The sequence below is a fragment of the Rana temporaria genome, chromosome 5 (genome assembly GCF_905171775.1).
Source record: "Rana temporaria chromosome 5, aRanTem1.1, whole genome shotgun sequence".
NCBI classification, from domain to species: domain Eukaryota; kingdom Metazoa; phylum Chordata; class Amphibia; order Anura; family Ranidae; genus Rana; species Rana temporaria.
In genome coordinates, this window is record NC_053493.1 from 183,570,736 (window position 1) to 183,596,580 (window position 25,845).

At 47.0% G+C, this 25,845-nt stretch overlaps 1 protein-coding gene across 4 annotated transcripts in view; it reads left to right on the plus strand.

The window, feature by feature from the left end:
- MARCHF6 (membrane associated ring-CH-type finger 6) overlaps positions 1-25,845 on the plus strand; it is a 1,325,445-nt gene that overhangs the window by 901,998 nt on the left and 397,602 nt on the right. For all 4 annotated transcript variants that reach the window (XM_040351967.1, XM_040351966.1, XM_040351964.1 and 1 more), the window contains one exon: positions 14,638-14,757. In XM_040351967.1, coding sequence (XP_040207901.1) covers positions 14,638-14,757 — 120 coding nt within the window. The remainder of the gene's footprint in view (positions 1-14,637; positions 14,758-25,845) is intronic.

Genomic DNA, 25,845 nt, shown 5'->3' on the forward strand with positions numbered 1-25,845 from the left:
GCATGACTAAGCCCAAAAAAACGGGGAACCGTCCCCAGAAACTGATGGAGTTTTATCCCCTCGAGGCCAAGCAACATGGCGCCGGAGCGACTTCCACGCCGACGGCGGGCCCGCGCTCGCAGGCACACACGGCCGGCAGGAATAACAAAAGGAGCAATCCTCCTCGGTCATCCACATCTCCACCTACACCCTCTTCGGGAAGCCCAGAGAAGTCCAGGTTCAGAGTGGATGCCACGGATGAAGAGGTGAGCGCTTTATCTATTTCTGGGGAAGAATCTAGGGAGGACACGAGGGAACTCCCTGACTCCATTGATGCCTTCCCCACGGCCAATCAGCCTGTAATGGACACGGTCCTGAAAGAGATGCTGGTCTCCCTGAGAAGCTCATTACACACTGACATGGTGTCATGCCTCCATAAATTTAGCAGAGAACTGGGATCAGTTACAGAAAGAGTGACACACGTGGAAGTTAAAATGGGGGAGTTTGCTGACACAATAAATGACCTGGTGGATGCTAATGACGGGAGGGAGGATGAGCTGGAAGCACTTAAAACGAAAATGATGCAGATTTAGAAGACAGAAGTAGCCGGAACAACGTTAAGATAAGGGGGATCCCTGAGACAGTGCAACAAGCTAATCTGCGCCAATATGTCTCCCAACTTCTGACTGCCACCCTCCCTGACATGAAGGAGCTGGACTTTAATATAGATAGAATCCACCGTCTACCCAAACCCTCATACTTGTCAGAGAACATAACCAGGGATGTTATTATGAGATTTCATTTTTACTCCACCAAGGAAAAGTTGATGGCAGCATCAAGGGCAAAGGGGAAAATCCCTGCACCATACGACAGTCTACAATTTTATGCGGACTTGTCGCAATTCACGCTGCAAAAACGCAGGAATTTAAACACAATAACGAAAGCACTCAGGAACCACAACCTTAGCTACAAGTGGGGCTTCCCGACGAAATTGATTGTCACTAAGGAAGTAACGGACTATGTGATTGACTCCATGACCAGGGGCCTGGCCTTCCTTAAAACATGGGGGATTACACCTGACCCTCAAACTCAGGACCCAGTAAATCCAGGACGCTCTGCACAGCCTCAGGATTGGCACAAAGTGAATTCGAGGAATGCTCGCACCCATAAATAGCTCGGATGGGCATGACTTGTCTTATATCCTTCTGCTAAGGGAGAAGTCCGTGCGGTCCGTACTATACTTACAGCTCGGACTTTCCTACCCTAGTTTATCTGAGTGGCCATGAGCCACACTCTTGTTCAATTTTCATCAGTTGGGCTATTCGCCTACGTTGACTTTTTTTTTTCTTTTGTATTTATATTCTTGTTTTTCTCCCCATTCGGATCCAACCGACGTCTCTACGAGTACACTGAGTCCATACCATTTGGACACAGGAAGAAACGATGGCCTCAAAAGTGTCTACAGCCTATACCACCAAAGACGGTCTTCTGACAGTGAGTAAGAAATGTTCACCTTATTCCACCTCACCATACCACACATCCAAATGGCGTTAAAATTTATGTCAATCAACGCCAAGGGCCTTAACCACCCGGCGAAAAGACGCTCATTGTGGAAGGAAGCCATGCACCAGCATTGTGACGTCTTGTGCGTTCAGGAGACTCACTTCACCCAGACCTCTCCCCCTAAATGCAGTCATCCCCAATTCCAACACTACTTTTATGCCAATGCGGATGCGAAAAAGAAAGGAGTGATGATAGCTATAAGGGATTCCGTAGCTTTTAAGCTGCACTCACTGGTGACTGACCCCCAGGGTCGTTTTTTGATCCTGACCTGTGACATTGACTCCACTACCTACACAATAGGGAACATTTATGCACCAAACCATGGACAGATTTGTTTCTTTAATAAAGTTATGAAGAAATTAAAGGCTGTGGAGAAGGGTAAGGTTCTACTGTGTGGAGATTTCAACGTCACCCCAGACCCCTCTGTAGACTCCACAGCAGTTCACAAACGGACTCCTGTATCCTTGGGAGACTCCCTGAGGGCTCATGAACTATTTGACTCCTGGAGGTGTCTCAATGCGGATGAGAGAGACTGTTCTTTTTTTTTTCCAATTGCCATGGGACGTATAGTAGAATCGATCTGTTCTTAGTAGATAAATGCTTATTGTTTGATTGCACGGATGCCCATATCAACACCATCACTTGGTCGGACCATGCCTCGATCACATTGTCTATTGGCAAGAATACTAACAAGGGAGGCACACGTATCTGGAGAGCGAACCCTAGGCTGTTCCAGGATGGTCCGACCAGGTCCAGGATTGAGGGCCAATTGAGAGAATTTTTCACACTAAATTGCTCATCGGTGTCTGACCCAGGGGTACTTTGGAATGCCCACAAGGCATATGCAAGAGGGATATTGATCCAACAGGGGGCAAGGAATAAGAGATTGAGGCAGGCGCATATGACCGACTTAATCTCGGAAATAGAGGCTCTTGAGAGGCAAAACAAAAGTAGAATGACCCCCAATACTACAGCCCGACTGTCACAACTTCGTACTGAACTTCGCCTGTTGTTCCAAGAGGACTTTGAGAAGTCTTCAAGGAGACTGAAACTACAATATTATACTAGCGGCAACAGAGCAGGCAAAATGCTAGCTAATAAAATTAAGGGCCAGAGACGCAGGGCGCAGATCCCTTTTATTATTCACCCAGTGACGAAGACTAAGCTTTACCACCCCCAGGAGATAGCAGATGCCTTTAGCCGATACTACAGCATGCTGTATAATCTTAAAGATGACCCTAATACTCCCCAACCGAACATCTCATTGATAGATTCATTCCTGCGACAGGTGGACCTCCCGAAACTCACTCCTGAACACTTGGATGAATTAAATTCCCCCATTTCAGACACAGAGGTGGGCAATGTCATCAAAAATCTCCCCAACAATAAATCTCCGGGGCCAGATGGCTTTACGGGAGAATATTACAGATTCTTTCAGGATATCTTAGTTCCACATCTGGAGAAACTTTTTAACTCAGTGGCTGCGGAATCTCTCATTCCCCCAGAGATGTTGAGGGCTATGATAGTGGCGCTACCAAAACCCGGAAAAGAACCAGATGCCCCTTAAAATTTTAGGCCAATATCGCTGTTTAACAACGATATAAAGATATACGCCAAAATACTTGCGAATAGGTTAGTAGACATATTGCCCAAATTAATTGACAGGGACCAATCGGGATTTACTAGGGGGCGGCAGACATAAGATGCCACCCGCCGTTTGATCAACGTGATACATGTGGCGGTTGATGGGGGAACGCCTTCTCTGCTCCTGGCACTGGATGCGGAGAAGGCGTTTGATAGGATTCATTGGCAATTCCTCTCCAGGGTATTGGATAAGTTTGGGTTCAGGGGATTCATCTACTCGGCAATAATGGCTTTGTATACCCTTCCCTCCTCACAGGTATATGTAGCAGGAGCCCTGTCTACCCCGTTTACCATATCTAATGGGACAAGGCAGGGGTGCCCCCTCTCGCCATTGATTTTTAATCTTTTGATGGAGCCACTCGCTTCCTATTTATCTCAGGCATCGCAGCGGGGGGGAAGGAGCATGTCATCAGCCTTTTTGCTGATGACGTTATCCTGATTCTGTCAAAAGCAGAAACCTCCTTACCTGCGGTACATGAGGCTTTAAAAGCATTTAATACAGTCTCGTACTATAAAGTTAACGAGTCTAAATCATTTATTCTAAACTTGGGCATTCCACCAGAGGAAGAGGGCTATCTTAGAAAGAAGGTTCCCTTTGTATGGAAAAAAGAGGGTGTTGCCTATTTAGGCATCACCCTGACCCCCAGCACCAAAGACCTTTTGAAGTCCAACTTTACACCCTTTCTCGAAACACTAAATTCCAAATTGAAGGCCTTAGCGAAAACGGAACTGTCATGGCTGGGCAGACTGGCTGCCTTCAAAATGCAGATCCTCCCACAAGTGTTGTATCTGTTTCGCACGCTCCCCATAGTCATACCAAATTCCTATTTTAAATCTATGCAATCCCTGATTAACAACTACTTATGGCAGGGAGGGAGGGCGAGATGTGCATTTAGTAAGTTAATCAAACATAGAAAAGTGGGGGGGATAGGTCACGTTCACATTCAGGATTATTATTTTGCTGCCATACTGACTCAACTTAAACAATGGTTTTTGCCAGGCTCCGAGGCTGAGGCACCTAGAAGAGACTCAGGTCCCACAGAAGAACTTATTGAACTTCCTACTGACAGCCCCTAAGGCAGGTTCACTTACCACGAAATTAGCCCCACCTATCCAGGCCTCGGTAAGAGCATGGATGTATTTGTCTAGAGACACAAAAGGGGAGGTGGACGTGTCGCCAGTGGAACTTCCCTTGTCGGCACTGGGACTTCTAATACCTAGCTTAAAAGTCTCAACTTGGATAGATAGGGGGCTTCAGTATGTAGAGGACATAGTGGAAGGGCCCCACCTTAGGTCATTTGCCAGACTCCAGACAGAACATAATCTCACAACCTCCGACCAATATGCCTATATGCAAATAGACCACCTGTGGAGAACCACCCCGAATTTGCTTACCGGTATACCGAGGAGGATCTTGAGGTTCTACATGGACTGCCAGGGCTCGACAGGTGGAATATCTATTGTATACAACACCCTACAAGGTAAACTAGTGTGTGAGAAGTCTCAACATATGCTAGCCTGGGAAAGAGAGCTGGGGATAGAGTGCACAGCCGGGGAATGGGAAAGATCATTTAAACTCACCTACGCATCTACGAGAAGTACTAACCTAAGAGAAATGCAACAAAAAATCACACTAAGATGGTACCTTACCCCATATAGACTGTCGAGAATTTTCCCTGGAGCCTCACCACTTTGTTGGAGGGCCTGTGGCGAAAAGGGGTCACTTTGCCATATTTTGTGGTCATGTCCCAAACTGTACCGAGTCTGGCAACAAACTGAGAGATTGATAGCTGTAGTGACGGGTGCACATCGCACGTTATCACCGGCTATGGCGCTACTTTCACTAGACCTATATAGTGTACCGACAGTGTTTAGGACCATAGTTTCGAACATTATCTTGGCGACACGTCTCGCTATCCTGAGACACTGGAAATCTACAGAAGTGCCCACGATCACAGAAATCATACATATCATACATACGCACGGCACATATGAAATACTTCACTCCTCGGCCATGGGTAACTATGATAAAATATCCCGAGATTGGAAAGAATGGTTGAACTGGTTTGAGGGAGGTGCATGTATGTAAAGGGATCCGAACAATATTATACGTTGTGATGTTAATCTGAAGCAATTGATACTGTCATGGTCTATAAGCACACGTCACCCTGGACCTGAATGCGGGAGAGTCTTGTTTTTGTTTTAGTTTGTTTTATCTATTTTGTTTTACTATGTTTCTATGGATAGCACTTGTACACTAGGACACTCAGTTACATTGGTCCTATGTGCTCATCCTGCATCCAACTACCACATATGCACAAGATGGGGTAAGGTACCAATGTCATAAGCATTATAACCACAAAAAGGGACATATCTTCATGTGGGGGGAGGGCGAGTTGCTGGTCGCACTTCCTGGAGCGACCATTGAGAAGGATCGCGAGGGGGGGGCGAGAGGCGACCTCATGTCCCAACTCTCGACTGAGCATTCTATGATTATATGTATATAAGAATTAATTGGAGTTGTCCTTGCTGTACCCAATGCCCTATGTAATATCTTTCTTATCAGATGCTTGTAAGTTGTTTGGAAAAAATTATTTTCAATAAAAAATATTGGAAATAAAAGAATAGGACTCCTCCTTTTTCTGTTAAGGCGCACTCTACCAGGGCGACAAGTGCTTCATGGGCAGTGCACCACCAGGTTTCGGTGACTCAGATCTATAAAGCTGCAACTTGGTCCTCAGTCCACACATTTTCCAGATTTTATTAGGAGGAAGTGAAAGGACAGGAGGATACCGCCTGCAGGCAGTGGTATAAAGCTTCTAGTCCATGGCGGCCTGCTTGATCTGTGTCTCCCCCCCCGATTCATATGGAGCATTGCTCTGGGACGTCCCATTATGTAAAGATAAAGGCTCTGTGTCCCTTGGTGTACGATACAAAAAAACAGGATTTTTAAAACGGCTTACCTGTAAAATCATTTTCTTGGAGTACACCACGGGACACAGAGGTCCCCCCTTCTTATGGGAACCCTTATTGCTTGCTACAAAACTGAGATGCTTCCCTGATGGGAGGGGTTATATGGAGGGGAACTGTCTTCAATTGGTTGTGCCAGTGTCCAATCACCGCTGGTGACCCTTAACCCATTATGTAAAGATAAAGGCTCTGTGTCCCGTGGTGTATGAGAAAAAAGGATTTTACAGGTAAGCTGTTTTTTTTTTTTTTGTGAAGTATGATGAAGTAACTGACAGTAAAACTATGATGGCACTGAAAAATAGTGTGATAATGAAGGGGTTCCCAAACTGATTGTGTAAAGGAAGAGAAATGGCCACACTTCCAGGGAATAAAAACAGCTTTTTTTTATTGTAGACATTCCATTAAAAGTCAAGACACACACACAGACACACACAACCCATGTAGGATCAGCAAACATGTCTTCACTTTTAATGGATTGTCTACTTTAACCGCTTACTCACCGCCCTATAGACGATATACGTCTACAAGGTGGTTCCTTAACTCTGGGAGGACATCCATGGACGCACACGGGAATGTCTGTGACTGCTGGGTCCGGAGGATCACGGTAAATTGCCGCTGATAGTGGCGGTTCAACACGTGATCGCTCCGTCCAATGACGGAGCGATCACTTGTAAACAAACCGGCGTCATGTGATGACGCTGGTTCCTCCCTCCCCTCTCTGTACCGAACGGTACAGTGTGAGAGGAGGGGGGAGAGAGCGGATGCAGCACGAGTGCTGTGGGCTGGATCTGTGACAAATGCAGTCACAGATCCAGCCATCCATCCCTGCCCCATACTAAGACTACTCTACTGTGCAATACTCAGCAATACCCCACACTACTCTGCAATACCCCACACTACTCTGCAATACCCCACACTACTCTGCAATACCCCACAATACTCTGCAATACCCCACAATATCCTGCAATACCCCACAATACCCTGCAACGTCGCCTATGGGGATTTTTAAGTAGTGAAGTTTGGCGCCATTCCACGAGTGTGTGCAATTTTAATTTCAATAGTTTTTTATTATTTTATAAGATTGAACAAACATGGAAAACATGTCATATGCATTTCTACATTAATGCAGGTGGATGTCAAAAGAACAGCAAAAGTAGACATCCTCATTTCAAGGTAATAAGACAATTGTACAGTACAGGAAATGCAATACTACATACCTATAGGTGAATAACATATCATTGAGGTCCAACTTTTCCATAGGTCACCCCTTTGGGTACACGCTGCAACCCATGGAAACAGACCAATGTCATCCCTGCTGCACATGTTCTAGCATCAATTGCGCAGATTATGTAATATTAAATTCCTTGCATATGTGTATTCCATACCAGGGAGGATTTAAGCATTACTATTGAGCGTGTAACCACATGCTCTATATTATTTAATTACACCATTAAACGGAAAAAGTAAAAATAACAAAAAAGAAAGCAAAAGAAAATGAAAAAGAAGGAACCAGCACCTCTCTCCGTTGAACAAGGATTTATAGTAAATTTGTGTCCAGATTAGGGTTCTTCCTTTTCCTCCAGGCCGCCTAGTGTGTGAAAATTCACTGCTCTAAGTAAAAGTTTTTGTTATTATCATACCAATCTATCCACGTCTGCCAGTGAGTGATAAATGTGGCGTGTCTACTTTCTGAGTAAGCCAACATTCGTTCATGTGTAAAGTGTAAAGAGATGGTTCTAACCACATCTCCTACCTTGGGACTCACACTGGATCTCCAAAGTCTTAGTACTACCAATTTGGCTGCTAAAAGAAGTTGGATGATAAATTTCCTAAAAGGGGGAGGGAGCTCCTCTATGCCCAGGTGTAATATAGCTAGGGAAGGCGATAGGGGCACCGAGATTCCCGTAACTTGGCGTATAATGGTAAAAATGCTACTCCAAAATCTAGCCAACTTCCCACATTCCCACATAATATGAAACAGTGAGCCCACTTGTGAACATTGTCTCCAGCAAAGCGGGGACACTCCGTGACCGAACTTTGCGAGTCTAGATGGAGTTAGATACCACCTCTGAGATACCTTGTGGTAAAGCTCCCAGAGGTTGGCACTTTTTGTGGCTGAGTGAGTGTAATGTAATGCTTTGATCCACTGTACGTCCGTATAAGAGACATCTAAATCCCTTTCCCAGGCCAGTAAAGCATTACTTTTTTCAAAAATAGATTTATTGTTGAGTAAGTGATAAATTAGCGTTATTCCTTTCTCCTTGCTGCTCTGAGATGTGAAGAAAATTTTAGCTTTCCAAAAGATTTTGTAGGGTCTATAATGTTTGCTCTTGAGAAATGACTGCACTCTAAGGAAGCTGAATTGTTCTGAACTTGGTAGCTCAAATGTAGTTTGTAATTGCTGAAAAGATTTCAAATTACCACTCTCTTGAATGTCAGAGACCCAATTCACGCCTCCCGATGTCCATTTCTGCAGGTTTAGATTAGGTGTTATTAAAGCTAAGGAGGAGATAGGAATTTCTAAGTCAACAACCGGGGTTGAAAGCAACTCAGCTGAAGTAAAATGTTTCCACGCCTCAACAGTGGCCACTATAGGTAATGCACAATCCATGTGTGTGTTTTTAAGGAACGGACTTGCCAGCAAGAGTGCTCCCAAGTCCCTGCCAGGTACTTGATTTTGCTCAAGGGTCCCCCATATCGGGGTAGGCTGGTTTGGGAACCAGCCTTTAGCCTGTGTCAAAATTGCCGCTATATGGTAATCCGCGAATGAGGGAACTCCCATGCCTCCCACCATCCTAGTTTTGCGAATCTTATGGAAAGCGCTACGTGCTCTCTTGCCCACCCAAATAAATCTCGATAAGATGCTCTGTAATTCTCCAAAAAGTTTCTTGGGCACTGGTATGGGAACCGTTCTAAACACGTATAATACTTGCGGCAGTATCTGCATTTTGAAGGCAGCTAATCTGCCCGACCATGACAAGATATGTTTACTCAGTGCTTTTGTTCCTTCTTTGACCTTATCTATTAATGGCAAATAGTTGGCATGGAATAGCTGTTCCGGGACAGCAGTAAGATGGATCCCCAAGTAGTCAATTGCGTGGTCATTCCACACATAAGGGTAAGTGCCTTGCATATGAAGTTTATCTTCTCTTTGTACTCCTAGGTCCAAAATAAAGGATTTGGCATCATTCACTTTATAGTATGAGATTTTACCATACTCCCGTAGCAAGCAGGAGACCCTCCCCAGGGAAGTGACCGGATCAGTGAGCATTAGAATAACGTCGTCTGCGAACAGACTAATGACATGTTTTTTCCCTGCTATTGTAAAACCGTGTATATCTGACGACTGTCTAATGGAGGCCGCAAGCGGCTCCATTAGCAGGTTAAAAATGAGGGGGGATAGTGGGCACCCCTGCCTTGTGCCATTCGTAATTTTAAAAGGTTTAGATGGCATTCCCGACGTGTAAACCTTAGCCGACGGGACCGTGTACAAGGCCAAAATTGCTGACAATACGTGCTTTTCGAAACCGTATTTTTCCAGAGCGCACTTCAGGAATGTCCAGTGCACCCTGTCGAACGCCTTCTCCGCATCCAAGGCTAGGAGCAGAGAAGGCGTTCGGGTCGACCGTGCTATGTGGGTAATATTGAGTAATCGCCTAGTTGCATCCGACGCCTGCCTACCTTTCGTAAAACCAGATTGGTCAGGGTCTATTAATGTGGGCAAGATATCCACTAGTCGCAGGGCAATCATTTTGGCGTAGATCTTGAGGTCATTGTTTAGTAATGAGATAGGTCGGAAATTTTGGGGGGCATCCGGTGACTTCCCAGGTTTGGGCAGCGTTACAATCAAGGCTTCAAGCATTTCAGGTGGGAAAGATGCCGACGCAGCGGCCGATTCAAACACTTTTAGTAAATGTGGGCCTAAAGTCATTTGGAAGGTTTTGTAATAGTCTCCTATTAGTCCATCTGGGCCCGGGGATTTATTAGAAGGGAGAGATTTGATAGCATGTAGTAGTTCGCTCAGTGTAAAGGGAGAGTTCAAGTCACCCAGCTGCTCCGGGGATAGACAGGGCAGTCGAATCTTAGAAAGAAAACCTGTTATGTCGTTCAGGGACGGTTGGGAGGTCGAGGGATCTTGATCCAAATTGTATAGGGAGCTATAATAGTCGCTGAACGCGTCCGCAATGCTTTGAGGGTCATACACTGGTTTCTTACTTATAGGGTGTGTCAATTTGGCAATCTTGGTCTTAAAACGCTGGCCTCGTATGTAACGGGCCAGTGCCTTGCCTGCTTTGTTGTTCGTCGAGTAAAAGGACATCTTTGCCCATCTATCTTTGTTTTCAAATTCACGGAGGAGAAGGATTCTGAGGTCGTGTCTTAAGGCTGATATTTTGGTGCTAGTGAATGCTATGGGATTCGTTTTGTTCAATGTTTCCAGGGAGTCTATTTCTTTGAGAAGGTTGGACAGTTTAAGTTGTCTCAGCTTCTTGGCCCTAGAACCCAGCTGGATAAACACGCCTCTGATGAAGGCCTTATGGGCGTTCCAGAGTGTGAATGGGTTATCCGTGGACTGGGTGTTGATCTGGAAATATTCTGTCAGTTGTTCTCTAATTGTTTCTTTGGTGGTCACGTCTTGAATGATGGAAGAGCTGGCTCTCCATACGTATGCAGCTGTGTCAGGGTATTTGTCACCTAGGGTCAGGAGAATGGAGGCGTGATCTGACCACGTGATCGTGTTAATCTTGGAGTGCATTACTCTAGTAAGCAGCCTTTTGTCCAATAGAAACAGATCGATCCTTGAATAGGAACAGTGCCTATGCGAGAAAAAGGAATAATCCCTTTCGGTAGCATGTGTACAGCGCCAAGCATCGTACAGGTCATAGGACCTAAGAAAGTTCGCCAGGGTAGGGGCCTTCCCAGGGGATTTTGTGGTGGAGTCTAGCAGGGGGTCAGGTACTATATTGAGGTCGCCACACAAGATGAGGGATCCCTGGAGGAGCTTCCCTACCTTGCGCATGAGTCCGTTCAAAAAATAAATCTGTCTCTTGTTCGGGACATATACATTAACCAGGGTATATCTAACCCCATTAATATCACATACCAATATTATATAACGACCAGAGGGGTCAGAGTGTTCCTCTATCAGAGAGAAAGAGACAGTATCTCTGACAGCAATCATTACACCTCTTTTTTTAGCTTCCATATTGGAGAAGAAGTAGTGCTGAAAAGATCTATACGTGCATTTGGGGGGAGCCCCACTATGAAAGTGGGTCTCCTGTACGCAGAGAACATCGCACCGCACGGAATCAGCTTCCCGCCAGAGCGATGCCCTCTTCACAGGATGGTTTAAACCGTTTGCATTAATTGACAATATTTTAACCGGCATCCCAAACAAAGTAACAAAATGCTATTGTCAGGGGCTTTGTGTACTCACGGCCCCTCCTCCTCGAGGCAATTTCAGAAAGGCAAAATGTCCATCGTGTGATGTTGATCCGGATCGGATGGGTATAGCATAAGTCTTTTGTGGATAGATGTTCGAGTGAGATGCTGTTCGCAGAGTCTGAAAGGTGCGGTTCCTGTAAACAAGAGTGGTTAAGAAAGAAGTACAAACATAAAATAAACCAAAAAAAATAAAGTTCGGACTGTAAAAGGAGGGTCGAAACGACCTGGGTGCAGAAAATACTGCTCATATGCAGGGGAGCTTAAACGTGGAGAAGCTCCAAAGGCGGGGTCCAAACAGGACCTAGAAATCAAATGCACAGGGCAAAGATGAGACAGAAAGTTCAGTCAGATCAGCGGTTCTTGGTGACTTGTTTCCAATCAGGGGACACCCTGCTGGGTGTGTCAAAGCTCGCGGATGGGGAGTTGTCCTCAGGGAGAATGTTCCATTTCTGGAGTAGCTTGAAGCCCTTGGAGGGGGAAGTGATCACGTGTGAAACGCCATCTTTGGTCACCATAAGCTTCGTTGGAAACCCCCATTTATATATGATGTTATGGTTTCTTAAGGCCTTGGTCACCGTGTTCAGGTTCTTCCTAAGTTGCAGGGTGTACTGCGATAGATCGGCATAAAACTGTAAATGCGCAAACTCAGTGCCGCCATGTTCCCCCTTGCGAGTTATAGACATCAATTTTTCTTTAGACTGGTAGATGTGCATTCTAAAGAGGACATCCCTGGGAACATTCTCAGGTATGAAGGAGGGTTTGGGCAAGCGATTAATTCTATCAATGGACAGTTCTATGGCGGGGATGTCAGGCATGAGGGAGGTCAGCATAGTCATGGCGTACGAGCGCAGATTAGAGGGGGCCACATTTTCTGGTATGCCGCGGATTTTCACGTTATTTCTACGTGACCTGTCCTCTAAATCTGCTAATTTGGCTTTTATCCACAATTGTTCTTCCTCAACCGTGTCATGCGCATCCACTAGATCATTGATGGTAGTTGCGTATTCCCCCATTTTGGTTTCAATGTGGTTCACTCTCTCACCCACCGCTGATAATTCAGTGCTAAATTTCCTCATACAGGACATCATGTCCCCATGAATAGTGCTCCTTAAGGAGATGAGCATGTCTTTGAGTGTTGTGTCCAGGACTGGCTGATGTTGTGTAGGGAAAGATATGATGGAATCAGGAAGCTCCCTCGTGTCTTCTTGTGAGTCAGCGTTAGACCTTACCTCACATTGCTGGGCATCAGAGTCGTCCGCTCTGAAACGGGACTTTGCAGGGCTTCTGCTGGGCGGTGAGGGTGCTTGTGATGTCTCTCCAGCCTCTGGGGAGTCTCGATGGTCTGGCAGAGCGATGGCCTGGAAGCGTCCGTTGCGAGATCCAGACAGGGAGGAAGCGCCGGCGCCATCTTGCCCACGAGGCAGCGGCGATGAGAAGAAAAAGTCTGTAAGCTTTTTCGGCCGGTGCTCGGCCTGCCGCTTCCTCGTCATTCCGCCGAGCTGTCGAGCGGGTGATCCGCAGCAGTGAGGGTGTCCTTGGGGCTGCAGTAGAAGCCTCTGTGCGCTGTGAGCCGCTCTGTTAGTCCGCCGTTAGCCAGAGCTCAGGAGTCACACCGCCATCTCGGTGGAGTCCAAGCCACGCCCCCGAGTGTGTGCAATTTTGAAGGGTGACATGTTGGGTATCTATTTACTCGGCGTAACTTCATCTTTCACATTATGCAAAAGAATTAAGAAAAAATACTACATTTGCTAAATTTTATAACAGAAACAAAGAAAAATTAATTTTTTTTACAGAATTTTCAGTCTTTTTTCTCTTATAGCGCAAATAAATAAAAAACCCAACGGTGATTAAATACCACCAAAAGAAAGCTCTAATTTTGTGAAAAAAGGCCGAAAATTGCATTTGGGTACAATGTTGTATGACTGAGTAATTGTCATTCAAATTGTGAGAGCACCGAAAGCTGAAAATTGGTCTGGTTATTAAGTGGGTTTACGTGCGTGGTGGTCAAGTGGTTAAAGAAGAAGTTTTATTCCCTGGAAGTGTGGGTGTTTGTCTTCCTTTGCACATTTATGGATATGGCTGTGGACCAGGCAGGCACCCAGGATCTTTCAGGTTACTCCTGAAGCTGTGCATACCGAATCTACCAAACTTACTGTGTATATCCTGCATTATTTAACCACTTGCTGACTGCTATATGGCAGCAGCTGTGATATGCATCACGTATATGTGTGAACCTGCATTTCTGCCTGCAGGGGGTGTGCCACTTCTGCTGTAATTCACAGCAAACCCGATCTGTGGGTGTTGGGCACTCAATGCCCACCGATCATCGGGCAGAAACTCAGAACACAGCTCTGCCTATGTAAACAAGACAGCTTTCCATTCTGACAGGGGAGGAACGGATATATGTTGTGTTCCTGCAACACATCTCTTCCCCTAGTGAAAGCAGCATTCTGTGTACACACAAACACTGGCTATACACACAGTTAACTCTTTGATCGCCCTAGATGTTTAACCTCTTTCCAACCAGTGTCATTATTCCAGTGAAAGTGCATATGTTTAGCACTGATTACTGTATTAGTGTCACTGGTTCCCACAAAGTGTCAGTTTGTCAGTCTCTGATTTGTCCGCCACAATATTGCAGTCCCGCTATAAGTCGCTGATCGCCACCATTACTAGTATACAATTCCAGTATGTATAAAATAGTTTGTAGACACTATGTTTGTGTAAACCAATCAATATGTGCTTATTGTGATTTTTTTTTTTTTTTTTTTAAAGCATGTAGCAGAATACATATTGGCCTAAATGTATGAAAAAATATTTTTTTGTTGTTTTGTTTTTTATTATTATTGGATATGTTTTATAGCAGAAAAAAATAAAATTGTTGTATTTTATTTATTTATTTTTCAAAATTGTTGGTCTTTATAGCACAACAAAAAATAAAAACACAGTTGTTAAACTAAAGTCTATTGTTTGCTATATTTGTTTTGTTTTCTTCTTATTTGTTTTTTTCTTTTGTGTTCCTTTTTTTTTTTTATGTAGGTTCTCAGACCAGGAGTTCTGTGGTTTCTAAGAAATTTGAATGATCCAGATTTTAACCCAGTCCAAGAAATGATTCATTTACCAATTTATAGACATCTCAGGAGATTTATCTTATCGGTGGTAAAGTTCAAATTGCAATTTTTACACAATGTCACATACAAAGTAATAATTTCCTAACCTAATTTTTTATGTTAATGTCTGGTATTTCCCTCCCTCCTGTTTAAAGTTTTTTTTTTTTTTTTTTTTAATGGGAATTAAGTGCTGAAGCATACTGATGCATAAGAAGTTTGCACCAAATGGAGCCTACCAGTATTGGGACAAGGAAAAAACAGTTTCTCGTTTTGTCCATGGACAGATACAGCCTTCACAAGTCTTGACAAGTGGGTTATGTTTCTGTCCATTGGAGAGGACTAGGCAGAACATGTTAGATATTTAAATACATGTTACTTTAACAGAGTTGAACAGCCCCTCCCAGGGGGTGGTCCCTCCGGACATAACCCTCCTCCTTGCAGCATGCAGCCTCAGTTTTTTTCTGCCTAGCAGAGGAGAAGGATGTGGTTCCCTTTTGGGCCCAGCGCCCTGAAGAATTGTTTAATTTTTATTTATTTGAGATTCTTCTATTAACTGCCGGCTGGGTGACAGGCTGGATATATAGATCCTTGTAGTTTTCCCAGTCCGGCCAGCGAGTGTGAGCACACCGTAGCTAAGGGCTGGGTCTGCCACAACATTCCCCATGACTCTGGGCATGGCCGGTGAGCTTGTTGCTCCAGGATCCACACATGACTGGGCTGTGGTGTTGTCTCACTCAGTGGACCGGGCCGACAGCTACTGCAACGCGGTTGTATGTCTGTCAGGAATGTGCCAGCGGGTCCTCGCATTGATGGTTAAGTACAGTCCTTCCTGCCTTGGCGGGTCATGCGGCTGGGCATTCCTGGGGTTAGGGGGTCCTCTTATCCTCCCTTTCCCTGCTCTTTGTCACATTTCCCTCTGCTACTCTACTGCTGCTGGGGTGGACCGGTGGGGGGCTCCATTTCCCACCACTGTGGGCTGTCCGGGCCCATTTTTAACTGTGAGGGTGTGCTTTGCCTTAAGAAAGCCCTATTCGGCCTTCTCATCCACATTGCAGCATTTTGCCTCCATTTTTTTGCAGTCTGCTGTTTACATTGCAATTTCCCATTGGCGGCCATTTTGTTGTGGTTGCGCTATGGCGCAGCTTGTTATTGTGGTCGGCCATTTTACTGTGGCCATGCACTGTTATCTCTGAGGCGTCTGGTGGACATTTTGGCCCAGATTCACAAAGCACTTATGCCGACGTATAAGAAGTTACGCCAACGTAAGTGCAAATGTGCACCGCTGTATCTGTGCGCCAGACCCACAAACAGACATGCACCTAAAACCAGGCTACACCCCGCCGGCGTAGCTTGGTCACACCGGCGTAGGGTGGGCGCACATTTAGGCTGGGTGCATGGTGCCACTCTTATTGATTAGCCAATCAAACATGCAAATGAGGGAAATACGGCTATTCACGAACGTGCGCCCGACGCATGCTACGTGAGGTGCGCGTAAGTTGTACGTCCGGTGTAAAGTTATTCCCCATAAATGAAGTGCAACCCGGCAACAGACATGCACAGGTCAGCTGGAGAGCAGCTGCAGCAGCACTGTTACGGACGAGCAGAGCAACCACACTTGCAGGACAACACATCCATATGCCAACATGCCAGGGGCAGCCATGGTCATATCACTACTGCATCAACAGGCACGGAGGAGGGCACAGGAGAGGATATACCGAACGCGCATGAACGTCTTTGGCATGGGTGAATCGGAGGTGTACCGCATCTTCAGATTCAGCCCTGATGCCATCCTGGAATTAGCCACAGCCCTGCATGATGAAATCACCAGCCAGACAGAACGCTCACATGCAGTGCAGCCACTGGTCAAAGTACTGGCAACACTCCATTTCCTCGCCAGTGGATCTTTCCAATGTACAAGTGGAGGCGTGTCTGGGATGTCATAATCCACCATGAACATACGCGTGCACCAGGTTGTCCCCGCAATCCTCACACGCATGTCCCACCACATCATCAAACCCACCCATGAGCACCTGCAGCAGAAGGCAATGCAGGATTTCTACAGAATTGCTAGATTCCCACGCACCGTCTGGGCCATTGACTGCACACATGTGGCACTACGGCCCCCCTGTGCCACAGAGCACATATACCGCAATCGTAAACAGTGGCATTCCATCAACGTACAGGTGATAGCTGATGCCCAATGCCTCATATGGCACGTCCGTGCCAGCCACGACAGCTACATATACCGTCAAAGCACCATCCCAACGGAATTCGAACAGAACGTGTACAGGGACAGCTGGCTGCTTGGTGAGTGACATGGGAGTCGGGCATGACTGCCCGACCCCATGATGCAGACATCACGAGGGGCACATGCACGGCTAACATCCTCCTGTCTTTTCCCTTCCTGGTGACTCAGCATATGCACATGTGCCCCATCTCCTGACTCCATACCGGAATCCCCAAAGTAGAGGCGAGAGAAGATACAATGCTGCACATATACGCACCTGTGCAGTGGTGGAGCGCACATTTGGCATCCTGAAGTCTCGTTTCTGATGCCTGGATAAGTCGGGGGGGGGGGGCTGTTGTACTCTCCAAACATTGTGTGCCAGATCATTGGTGCATGTTGCGTGCTGATTGTGATGTTGCCTGCATCCCCTCCAAGGCAATGGCAATGCGGGTCAGCACACCATTTGTTTTGGCCTGCAACTGCCTCTGACTTGCATGGTCTTGTCGCTGCAGGCGCCTGTTCTGGCGCCTCTCATACTGGATGGTGGCAGTGTTGGCCTGCATGATTCCGCCCAGGCTCCTAACCTCTGCCATGATCCCTGCTGATGTTGCTTGCAGTTCTGCAATAGCTGAGGTGTTGCGTTGCAGGGTCACCTGCATGTCCAGTCCCTGGTCCGCAGATGTTGCCGGACCCCCTGCTGCCATGTGCTGATGCATGGCATCCAGGGTCTGTGACTGGTCACACAGGCATGTGGCCATGGCAGCACAATTTGCATTCACCTCCTGCAGGCAGTCAGAGATGGCCATGGTGTGCTCGGCCTGCTGGTTGAGGCACTTCTGCATTGTGGCTGCGGTGCCCGGTTAAATAAGGTAACCACTCTCCTTATAGAAGGGACCCCTGCTTTCAAGGACCAAACTGATAGGAGGTCCGAGGCGCTGACCTGCTCCATGTTTTCCATGCTGGGGTCTGCATTGTGGCCTATTGTGGCTGCAATCTTGGTGTCTCAGACACTCACTGAATGGCAAAGGTTTTGCACCAGGCTGTGGAGGAGCACCAGCTCTCTCCTTAATTTATTAGACTGGCCGACCAGTTGGTCCAGGGCCTTGTATTTGTCTGTGATGCTACACTGGATGCAGCCCCCTTGATATCCAGAGCCTCTGTTTCGGCGGTGGTCTTGCATTGCCTGATTTGGCTGAAATGCTGGTTTGCTGACCAAGCATCCAAAAAAGCCCTGACAGATTTACCCTTCAAGGGTGGGAGGCTTTTTGGTACCTCGCTGGATGACATCTGTAACGGATCATGGACTATGCTGCCGGGACAGTTATAATCTTCATGAGGACTACAAGGAACTGCATGGCTTGTCACAATTGGATGTACCACATTGTATGCTGAGCTCAAAGGGTTAATTGGACAAGTCTCTTTCAAGTCTCTTGTGTGCAGGTAAACAGCCCCCCTGTGAGGTGTATGCTGATGGGGATTATGTGTGAGTGATAATTGTTTTAAAGGTTAATTGAATTCTATTGAGAAAGGAATGTGCCTGGCCAGAAAATGTTAAGTGATTTGCGGTGCCGAAGTGTCTAGAGGCTGGTCAAGTGATTAATTCAAGGAGATGTCATTGTTTCAGGGGGTCTGTGTTGAAGCCCCCTACTGGGTGAAGGGGGGGGGGGGGCGGAAACTGTCATTGTTCTTGTAACAGTTGTAAGCAGATATAAGCAGGTGAAATATGCCAAATAAAGTCTGCTTGACCGTCTCGTTTCTTGGAAGGGCGTTCGATGGGATATACCGGCGGTACCTGCATATCGCATTTTGCCAGGGAAAGGGACGTCTCCAACGGCTGAGACCCTCACACCAGTGGGTAGCCGTTACAACATCATTAAGGATGTCACTGGAGGTAAGAGCACTCTCCTCCCTTTTTCCACCAAGGGGTAGACCCTCAAGGCCGGCAAAGGCTCAGTTGGGGGACAGAAACGTCCCTGGGCTCGTAAGCCGAACAAACCCAGCATCCAAACCCACCACTGCATCAAGTTTTGCCCCCGCCCGACTCATGGGTGGGGGGACGGCTTTGCAGGTTCACAGCTCGGTGGACCTCCCTGCTCTCAGACCATTGGGTCTGTGAGGTGGTCTCTTGGACCTGGTCCACAGCACAAGAGGTTTTAGGGATTTTATATGAATCTGTTTGTGGTACTGAAGAAGGAAGGGGTCCGTCCAAACTTGGACCTCAAAGCCCTAAATGCATTTGTGAGAGTATGGAAGTTATGCATGGAATCCATTCGCTTGGTCATGGTTGTGTTCAATCTCGGGGACTTTCTGGCACCCTTGGACATCAAGGACGCATACTTGCATTTCACTATTTGTGCAGGTCACCAGAGGTTTCTGCAGTTTGCGTTAGGCAAAGACCACTATCAGTTTGTAGCCCTTCCCTTTGGCCTAGCGTCAGCACCAAGAGTTTTCACCAAGGTGCTCGCACCGATTCTAGCTTTGCTGAGACAGCGAGGCATTGCCATTGTGGGCTACTTAGACGATCGTCGTTTGAGAGCAGCTTCTGCCTCAGATTTAGAGGAGGATGTGTCTTTAGCCAGCCAGACCCTCCGAGAATTCAGGTGGGTGTTGTTATATCCTCTGTGTTGTGAGGGACACAAGACTCTGGTCTGGAACAATGGATGTTTATTCAGTACAGGCTGTACACTGTAACATGCATCTCAGGACAATACATATCTCTGCTTTCTACATGTGGTCTCTCTAAGATGGCTACTATGCCCCTTGACCCTTGTCATCACTGCTGGGTGGAGCCAGCCTTAAAGTGCCAGTACATGTGGAACCCTTCAGGTATAACACCTTCCATCCATCCCTAAAAAAAACAAAAACAAAAAAAAAACACAACAAAACAATAACAGGCACAAAACATTAACTGATAACTGTCCAATAACAGTCCTCCAAACACAGGAGAATTACGGGACTTCAAGCTTCCAGGAACCGTTGCAGGGTTAATATGTCATCGGATCACTTCCGTCGGCCCCGTCGAAAGTCTCGTAACCGCTCTTGCAACTGAAACCGGTCAGGAGGGCGACAGTGTCGTTGAGGCCGGGCATCCAGCGATTCGGGACCGGAGGAAACAGGGCTGGCTGGAATGGGTACCGGCAGGGCCAAGAAGGGATCCCCCAGTTCAGAGGGTAAACAGACCTCCGGACCAGAGCTGGAGGGCTCTGTTGGAGCTGAGTTCAAAAGTTCAGAGTCCCCACAATCATCAGTCTCTGTGCATCCTGATTCGCTGGGAGCAGATCCTTGAGATACTGGTGGTTCAGCCGGCATCAGGGATTCGGGCAGTTGAGAACGAGGACGCAGTTGGTCCGCATGACGTCTGCAAATGGAACCATCTTCCAGGCGGACCTTGTACATCTTGGGTCCCAAAGTCTCTGCAATGACAGCAGGAAGCCAACGGGTGTTGGAAGCCCCATAAGATCGGGCCCATACCTTTTGTTGTGCTGTGAATCGGGGGAGCTTGTTGTGTTTGACCATCTTGTCTTGGGACTGTAGTACATGTTCCTGGACTGTTTGAGGGCGGAGCATATCCAAAACAGTCCATGGCTGCCGCCCCAGAAGGAGTGCTGCTGGAGTTTTCCCAGTGGTTGCATGTGGTGTGTTTCTGTAAGCAGAAAGGAAGGAGTCCAGCTGCTGGGGTGACAGGGACTGTTGTTTACTTGCAGCCACTGTAGCTTTGAAATAGCGTTTAAAAGTCTGCACAAACCGCTCTGCTTGACCATTTGTAGCTGGGTGGTAAGGTGCGGTCAACTTGTGCTTGATGTTGTGGGCAGTCAGGAAACGCTGAAACTCCTGACTGGTGAATTGTGCACCGTTGTCTGTGACGATTTCTCTGGGGTATCCAAACGTAGCAGCGAGATGTAACAGTATGGAAACCGTTGCCTTAGTCGTTGGCTGAGTAACAGGAATGACCTCAGGCCACTTTGAATGGGCGTCCACTATGATCAAGAAGGTGTGTCCTCTGATCGGGCCTGCAAAGTCCAAGTGTAGGCGAAACCAAGGAACTGTGGGCCAAGTCCAGGGCTGGACGCACCCTCGAGGAGGGTCTCTTGCCATTTGTGCACATCCGGCACAAGCATTCACATATGTTGTGATATCTGAGTCTAGGTTTGGCCACCACACATAGCCTCTGGCCTTTTGTTTTATACGTGTGCTCCCGGGATGACCAGTATTTAGCAAGTCCAGAATGTGTCTCCGGAGGGTCTGTGGAATGATCACTCGGTCTCCCCATAAAACACAGTTGCCAGCCACAGTTAATTCCATACGCCTACGGAAATAAGGTTCATACTCCTGTGTGACAGTTGCAGGCCAACCGGACCGTACCCAGGAGAGTATTGTTTTCAGAAAGGTATCCTTGGTTGTATGGGCTGCTATCTCCCCAGAAGACAAGAAGAACATGCTGGTGTAACGACAACTCCTGACTGGTGCAGTAGAGTCCATGGAACTCCCTGTCAGTCGGGACATAGCGTCCGCATTAGCATTGGCATCATGACCACGATACTGAATTTTGTAGCTGTATGCCCCCAAGAACAGGGCATAACGTTGGAGGCGGGCCGCAGTAGTCTGGGAGATGCCTTTGTCAGGGCTAAAGATCTGAAGGAGTGGTTTATGGTCCGTCAGTATGGTGAATTCCTTACCATGCAGGTAAAAATGAAACTTCTTAATTGCCCATATCAGCGCAAGTGCCTCTTTGTCAATGTGTGAGTAATTGCTTTCTGCTTTTGTCAAAGACCTGGAGGCAAATGCCACTGGTTTTTCTGACCCATCTGGTAAGATGTGGGATAGTACCGCCCCCAGACCATAGGGTGAGGCATCACAAGCCAAGGTGAGAGGCTTCTGGAGGTCATAGTGCACAAGCATGCGTGACGCCAACAGCTTCCGCTTAGAAACTTTAAAAGCACGTTGGCATGCAGCCGACCAGTCCCATCTGGAGTGTTTCTCCAAAAGCTTGTTCAACGGAAACAAGGTGTGTGCCAGATCTGGCAGGAATTTGTGGTAATAGTACAGCAAGCCAAGGTATGGACGTTGGTTGGGGCTGGAGCTTTGACTAAAGCATCAACCTTGGCTATTGTGGTGTGTATACCTTCTGCATCCACAAGGTGGCCACAAAACTCCAAATTAGGCACCATGAATTGGCATTTTGCTAAGTTCACTTTCAGACCCTGTTCTTGGAGTCTCGCCAACACAAGCTCCACATTCTGCTTGTGTTCCTGGTCGGTCCGTCCTGTAATGAGCATGTCATCTAGCAGGCACTGAGTGAAAGGAATGTCCGCCAAAATCTCGTCCATTTTTCGTTGCCAAATGGCTGGGGCAGAGGCTACCCCAAACACCATCCGATTATATTCATACAGTCCCTTGTGGGTGTTGATGGTCAGAAACTTGCGGGAAGAAGGATGGACCTCAAACTGTAAATATGCTTGTTTGAGATCAAGCGTGGTGAATTTTTGACCCCCTGCAAGAGAGGCAAAAATGTCATCTACTCTGGGTAGGGGATACTGGTCTATTTCTAGTTAAGAGTTCAGTGCCATGCGGAAATCGCCACAAATGCGCAAGTCCCCATTCGCTTTCTTTACCGGTACAACTGGTGATGCCCACTCGCTGTGCTCTACCTTTGAGATGACACCTTGTTCCTCCAGTCGACTTAGTTCTGCTTCCACACCTGCTCGGAGTGCGAAAGGTATTGTCCGAGCTTTGAAGAACTTAGGCTGAGCGTTGGGTTTCAGCTTGAGTCTCACACAGTCATGCTTTATTTTTCCCAACTGGTCATCAAAAATCTTTGGGAACCGCTGCTTCAGGAACACCACCCATCCCTCATTATCTCCTAATGGAATGGTAACAGTGTTACAGGGACTTATGGCGATGTCTGGCATACCAAAGTGAGCAATCCAGTCTCTCCCAAATAGAGGGGGTTCCCCTATTTTCTAGGATATATAATGGCAGTCTCTTTGTCTGACCCTTGTACAAAACCTTTACTTTTGCGTAACCCAGTGGGTGGAGTATCTGTTTTGAGTATGTCTGCAGTTTGATTGGTGTTGGGCAGACAGTTTTTCGGGTCTGAAGTTGTCTCCATTGTTTCTGGGTGATAACTGAAACTGCTGCTCCTGTGTCTACATCCATCTTGAGTCTCTTTCACTCAATGGTTACGTCTACAGTCATTGCAGAGGGTGCTGAATGCATATGATGTATGTCTAATCTGTGGAGCACAGCCTCATCCTCTGACTCAGATGATGATGTATATCTTCCCACCATATAAGTATTTGTCCTGGGGTTCAGAGATTGTTTATCTCTCACCTTCTTGCTACGGCAAACTCGTTTCAGATGGCCGGTCCTACCGCAATTATGACATGTCTGATCCTTAAACCAGCAGACTTTGTGATCATGGTCTGTATTCCCACAACGGTGGCAAGCTGACTCCCGGCTTGGTGGGGGTCTGTATTTCCAGTTTGCAGCAGTTGGTTTGACTGCTGTTCTGAAAACTTCCTGCTTCACCTCTTCCCTTCTGCTCTGGGGGTTCAATTCCTCTGTATCTTTCACAGCCATTTCCATCACTGAAGCTATCTCAATTGCCTTTGTAAGGGTAAGGTCTTTCGCTGTTAACAGTCTCTTTTGTGTTGACTCACAATTCAGTCCCATGACAAACTTATCTCTCAGTGCAGTAGGTAGGTAGTCCCCAAAAGAACAGGTAGATGCTAGTCTGCGAAGGGCGAGCACATAAACTTTAATCTCTTCACCTGTCTGCTGCTGCCTCTGATAGAAGCGAAATCTTTCTGCAATTTCTAATGGTTTAGGCTGGAAGTGATCCTCTAGCAGTGTCAGCAGCTCTGCCAATGTCTTAGCTGCTGGTTTTACAGGGGAAAGCAGATCCCTCAGAGTGTCATATGTCTTGGCCCCAACCACTGTCAGAAACACTGCTACTTACGCCAACGCGGTCTCAGGAGACGGATCTCTCCGTCCTGAAACGCTTCACGCCCACATTACCGTACTTCCTAAGCCTGGTAAGGACCCAAGTGTATGTGGTAGCTATCGCCCCATTTCCTTATTGAACCTTGATGCTAAATTGTATGCTAAAGTAATCGCCAATAGGCTTCTCCCATTTGTTCCCAGATGGGTCTCTAGAGACCAGACGGGATTCATCCCCGGAAGGGAGGCGAGGGATAACTCCCTTCGCACCTTATCCTTGATAGCACATGTTCGTCGGACCTCCCAGCCCACCCTTCTGCTCTCCACAGATGCCGAGAAGGCGTTTGATAGGGTGGACTGGGAGTTCCTCATGGCCACGCTCTCTCACATAGTCGTGGGTCCCCCCCTCCTCTCCCGTATCTCTGCTTTATATAACTCCCCCACTGCCCAGTTACGTATAAATGGAACGCTAAGTGAACCCTTCACACTTTATAATGGTACTAGACAAGGGTGTCCCCTTTCGCCCATATTATTTGCCCTATCACTTGAGCCCTTTTTATCTTCAATTAGGCATAATCCGAATATTCAGGGAATTAGGGTGGGTCCTGTTGAACACAAATATGCTGCTTATGCTGACGACATCCTGTTTTACGTACAACAACCAATTACAACCCTCCCAAATTTAATGGCTGCTTTCGAAGCTTTCGGGGTGGTTTCTAATTTTAAAATCAACCTATCCAAGTCGGAGATACTGAACCTAACGATTCCCCCTCGGATTGTGCCGCAATTGAAAGCATCCTTTCCCTTTAGCTGGCAGGCCCACTCGATGAAATACTTAGGCGTATTTCTCACAGCTAATCCCGCATCCCTATTTCGTACGAACTTTATACCCCTTTTGAATACAATCAGGTCAGACTTACAAAAGTGGTCTCAGTTAGCACATTCCTGGCTAGGGAGAATTAGTGTGTTGAAAATGAACGTCCTACCCAGAATATTATTTTTATTTCAGATGATCCCGTACAAGATTCCGGTGGGTTATTTCACGATATTACGATCACTTTTTTGTAAATATGTATGGAACAGGAGGCGACCCAGACTTGCTAGGGACACGCTGATTAGGCCCAAGAGAGAGGGGGGACTGGCTTTACCCGATGTCAAGCGGTATTTCCATGCTGTGGTCCTAACCAGGATCTCGGACTGGAGGTACCATAAGGCGTCTAAACTTTGGGTGTCGCTTGAGAGAGACCTCTGCGGTACAGACCCTTATGTTCAAATGTGGATCCCCCGGAAGTTCAGGTCTTTATCCACTATGACATCCCCTCTAACGCGCTCCACTTTAATGGTGTGGGACTCCTTGAGTAAAACTCATAGCTGGCCATATAACTCTCCCCTGATGCCGCTCTCCGGTCACAACTATTTCCCCCCTGGTAATACCCTTCCGCACCAACAGCCTTGGTCCTTGGGCTCTGCGACGCTCCTTCACCACGTCGCTTCTCCTTCGGGATTAACCCCTCTATCCAATGTTGTTGGTTCTTCGGAAGTGACACCTATGGTGTCCTGGAAGTACCGTCAATTGACGGCTTTTGTCCGCTCCCTACCCCAGCCCTTCAGAGATGATACGACTTTAACACTGATAGAATCGGCGTTTGTCGAGGACCGACCAGTGGAGAGGCCCCTCTCCTATTTTTATAAAGCGTTGTACTCCCTCTCTTCCCATAGCACCCCAGCCTTTCTATTCAGGTGGGAGAAAGACCTCCAAAAGGAACTCTCGCCCCCACAAAGAGATACTGTCTTGCTACTAGCTCATACATCCTCCATTTCATCTAGATACGCTGAAGTTAATTATAAATTATTGACTAGATGGCACTATACTCCGGCAGTGCTGCACGGGATCTTCCCCCTGACACCCCCACTTTGTTGGCGGGGCTGTGGTGAGAGGGCTTCCCATGCACACATCTGGTGGTTCTGTCC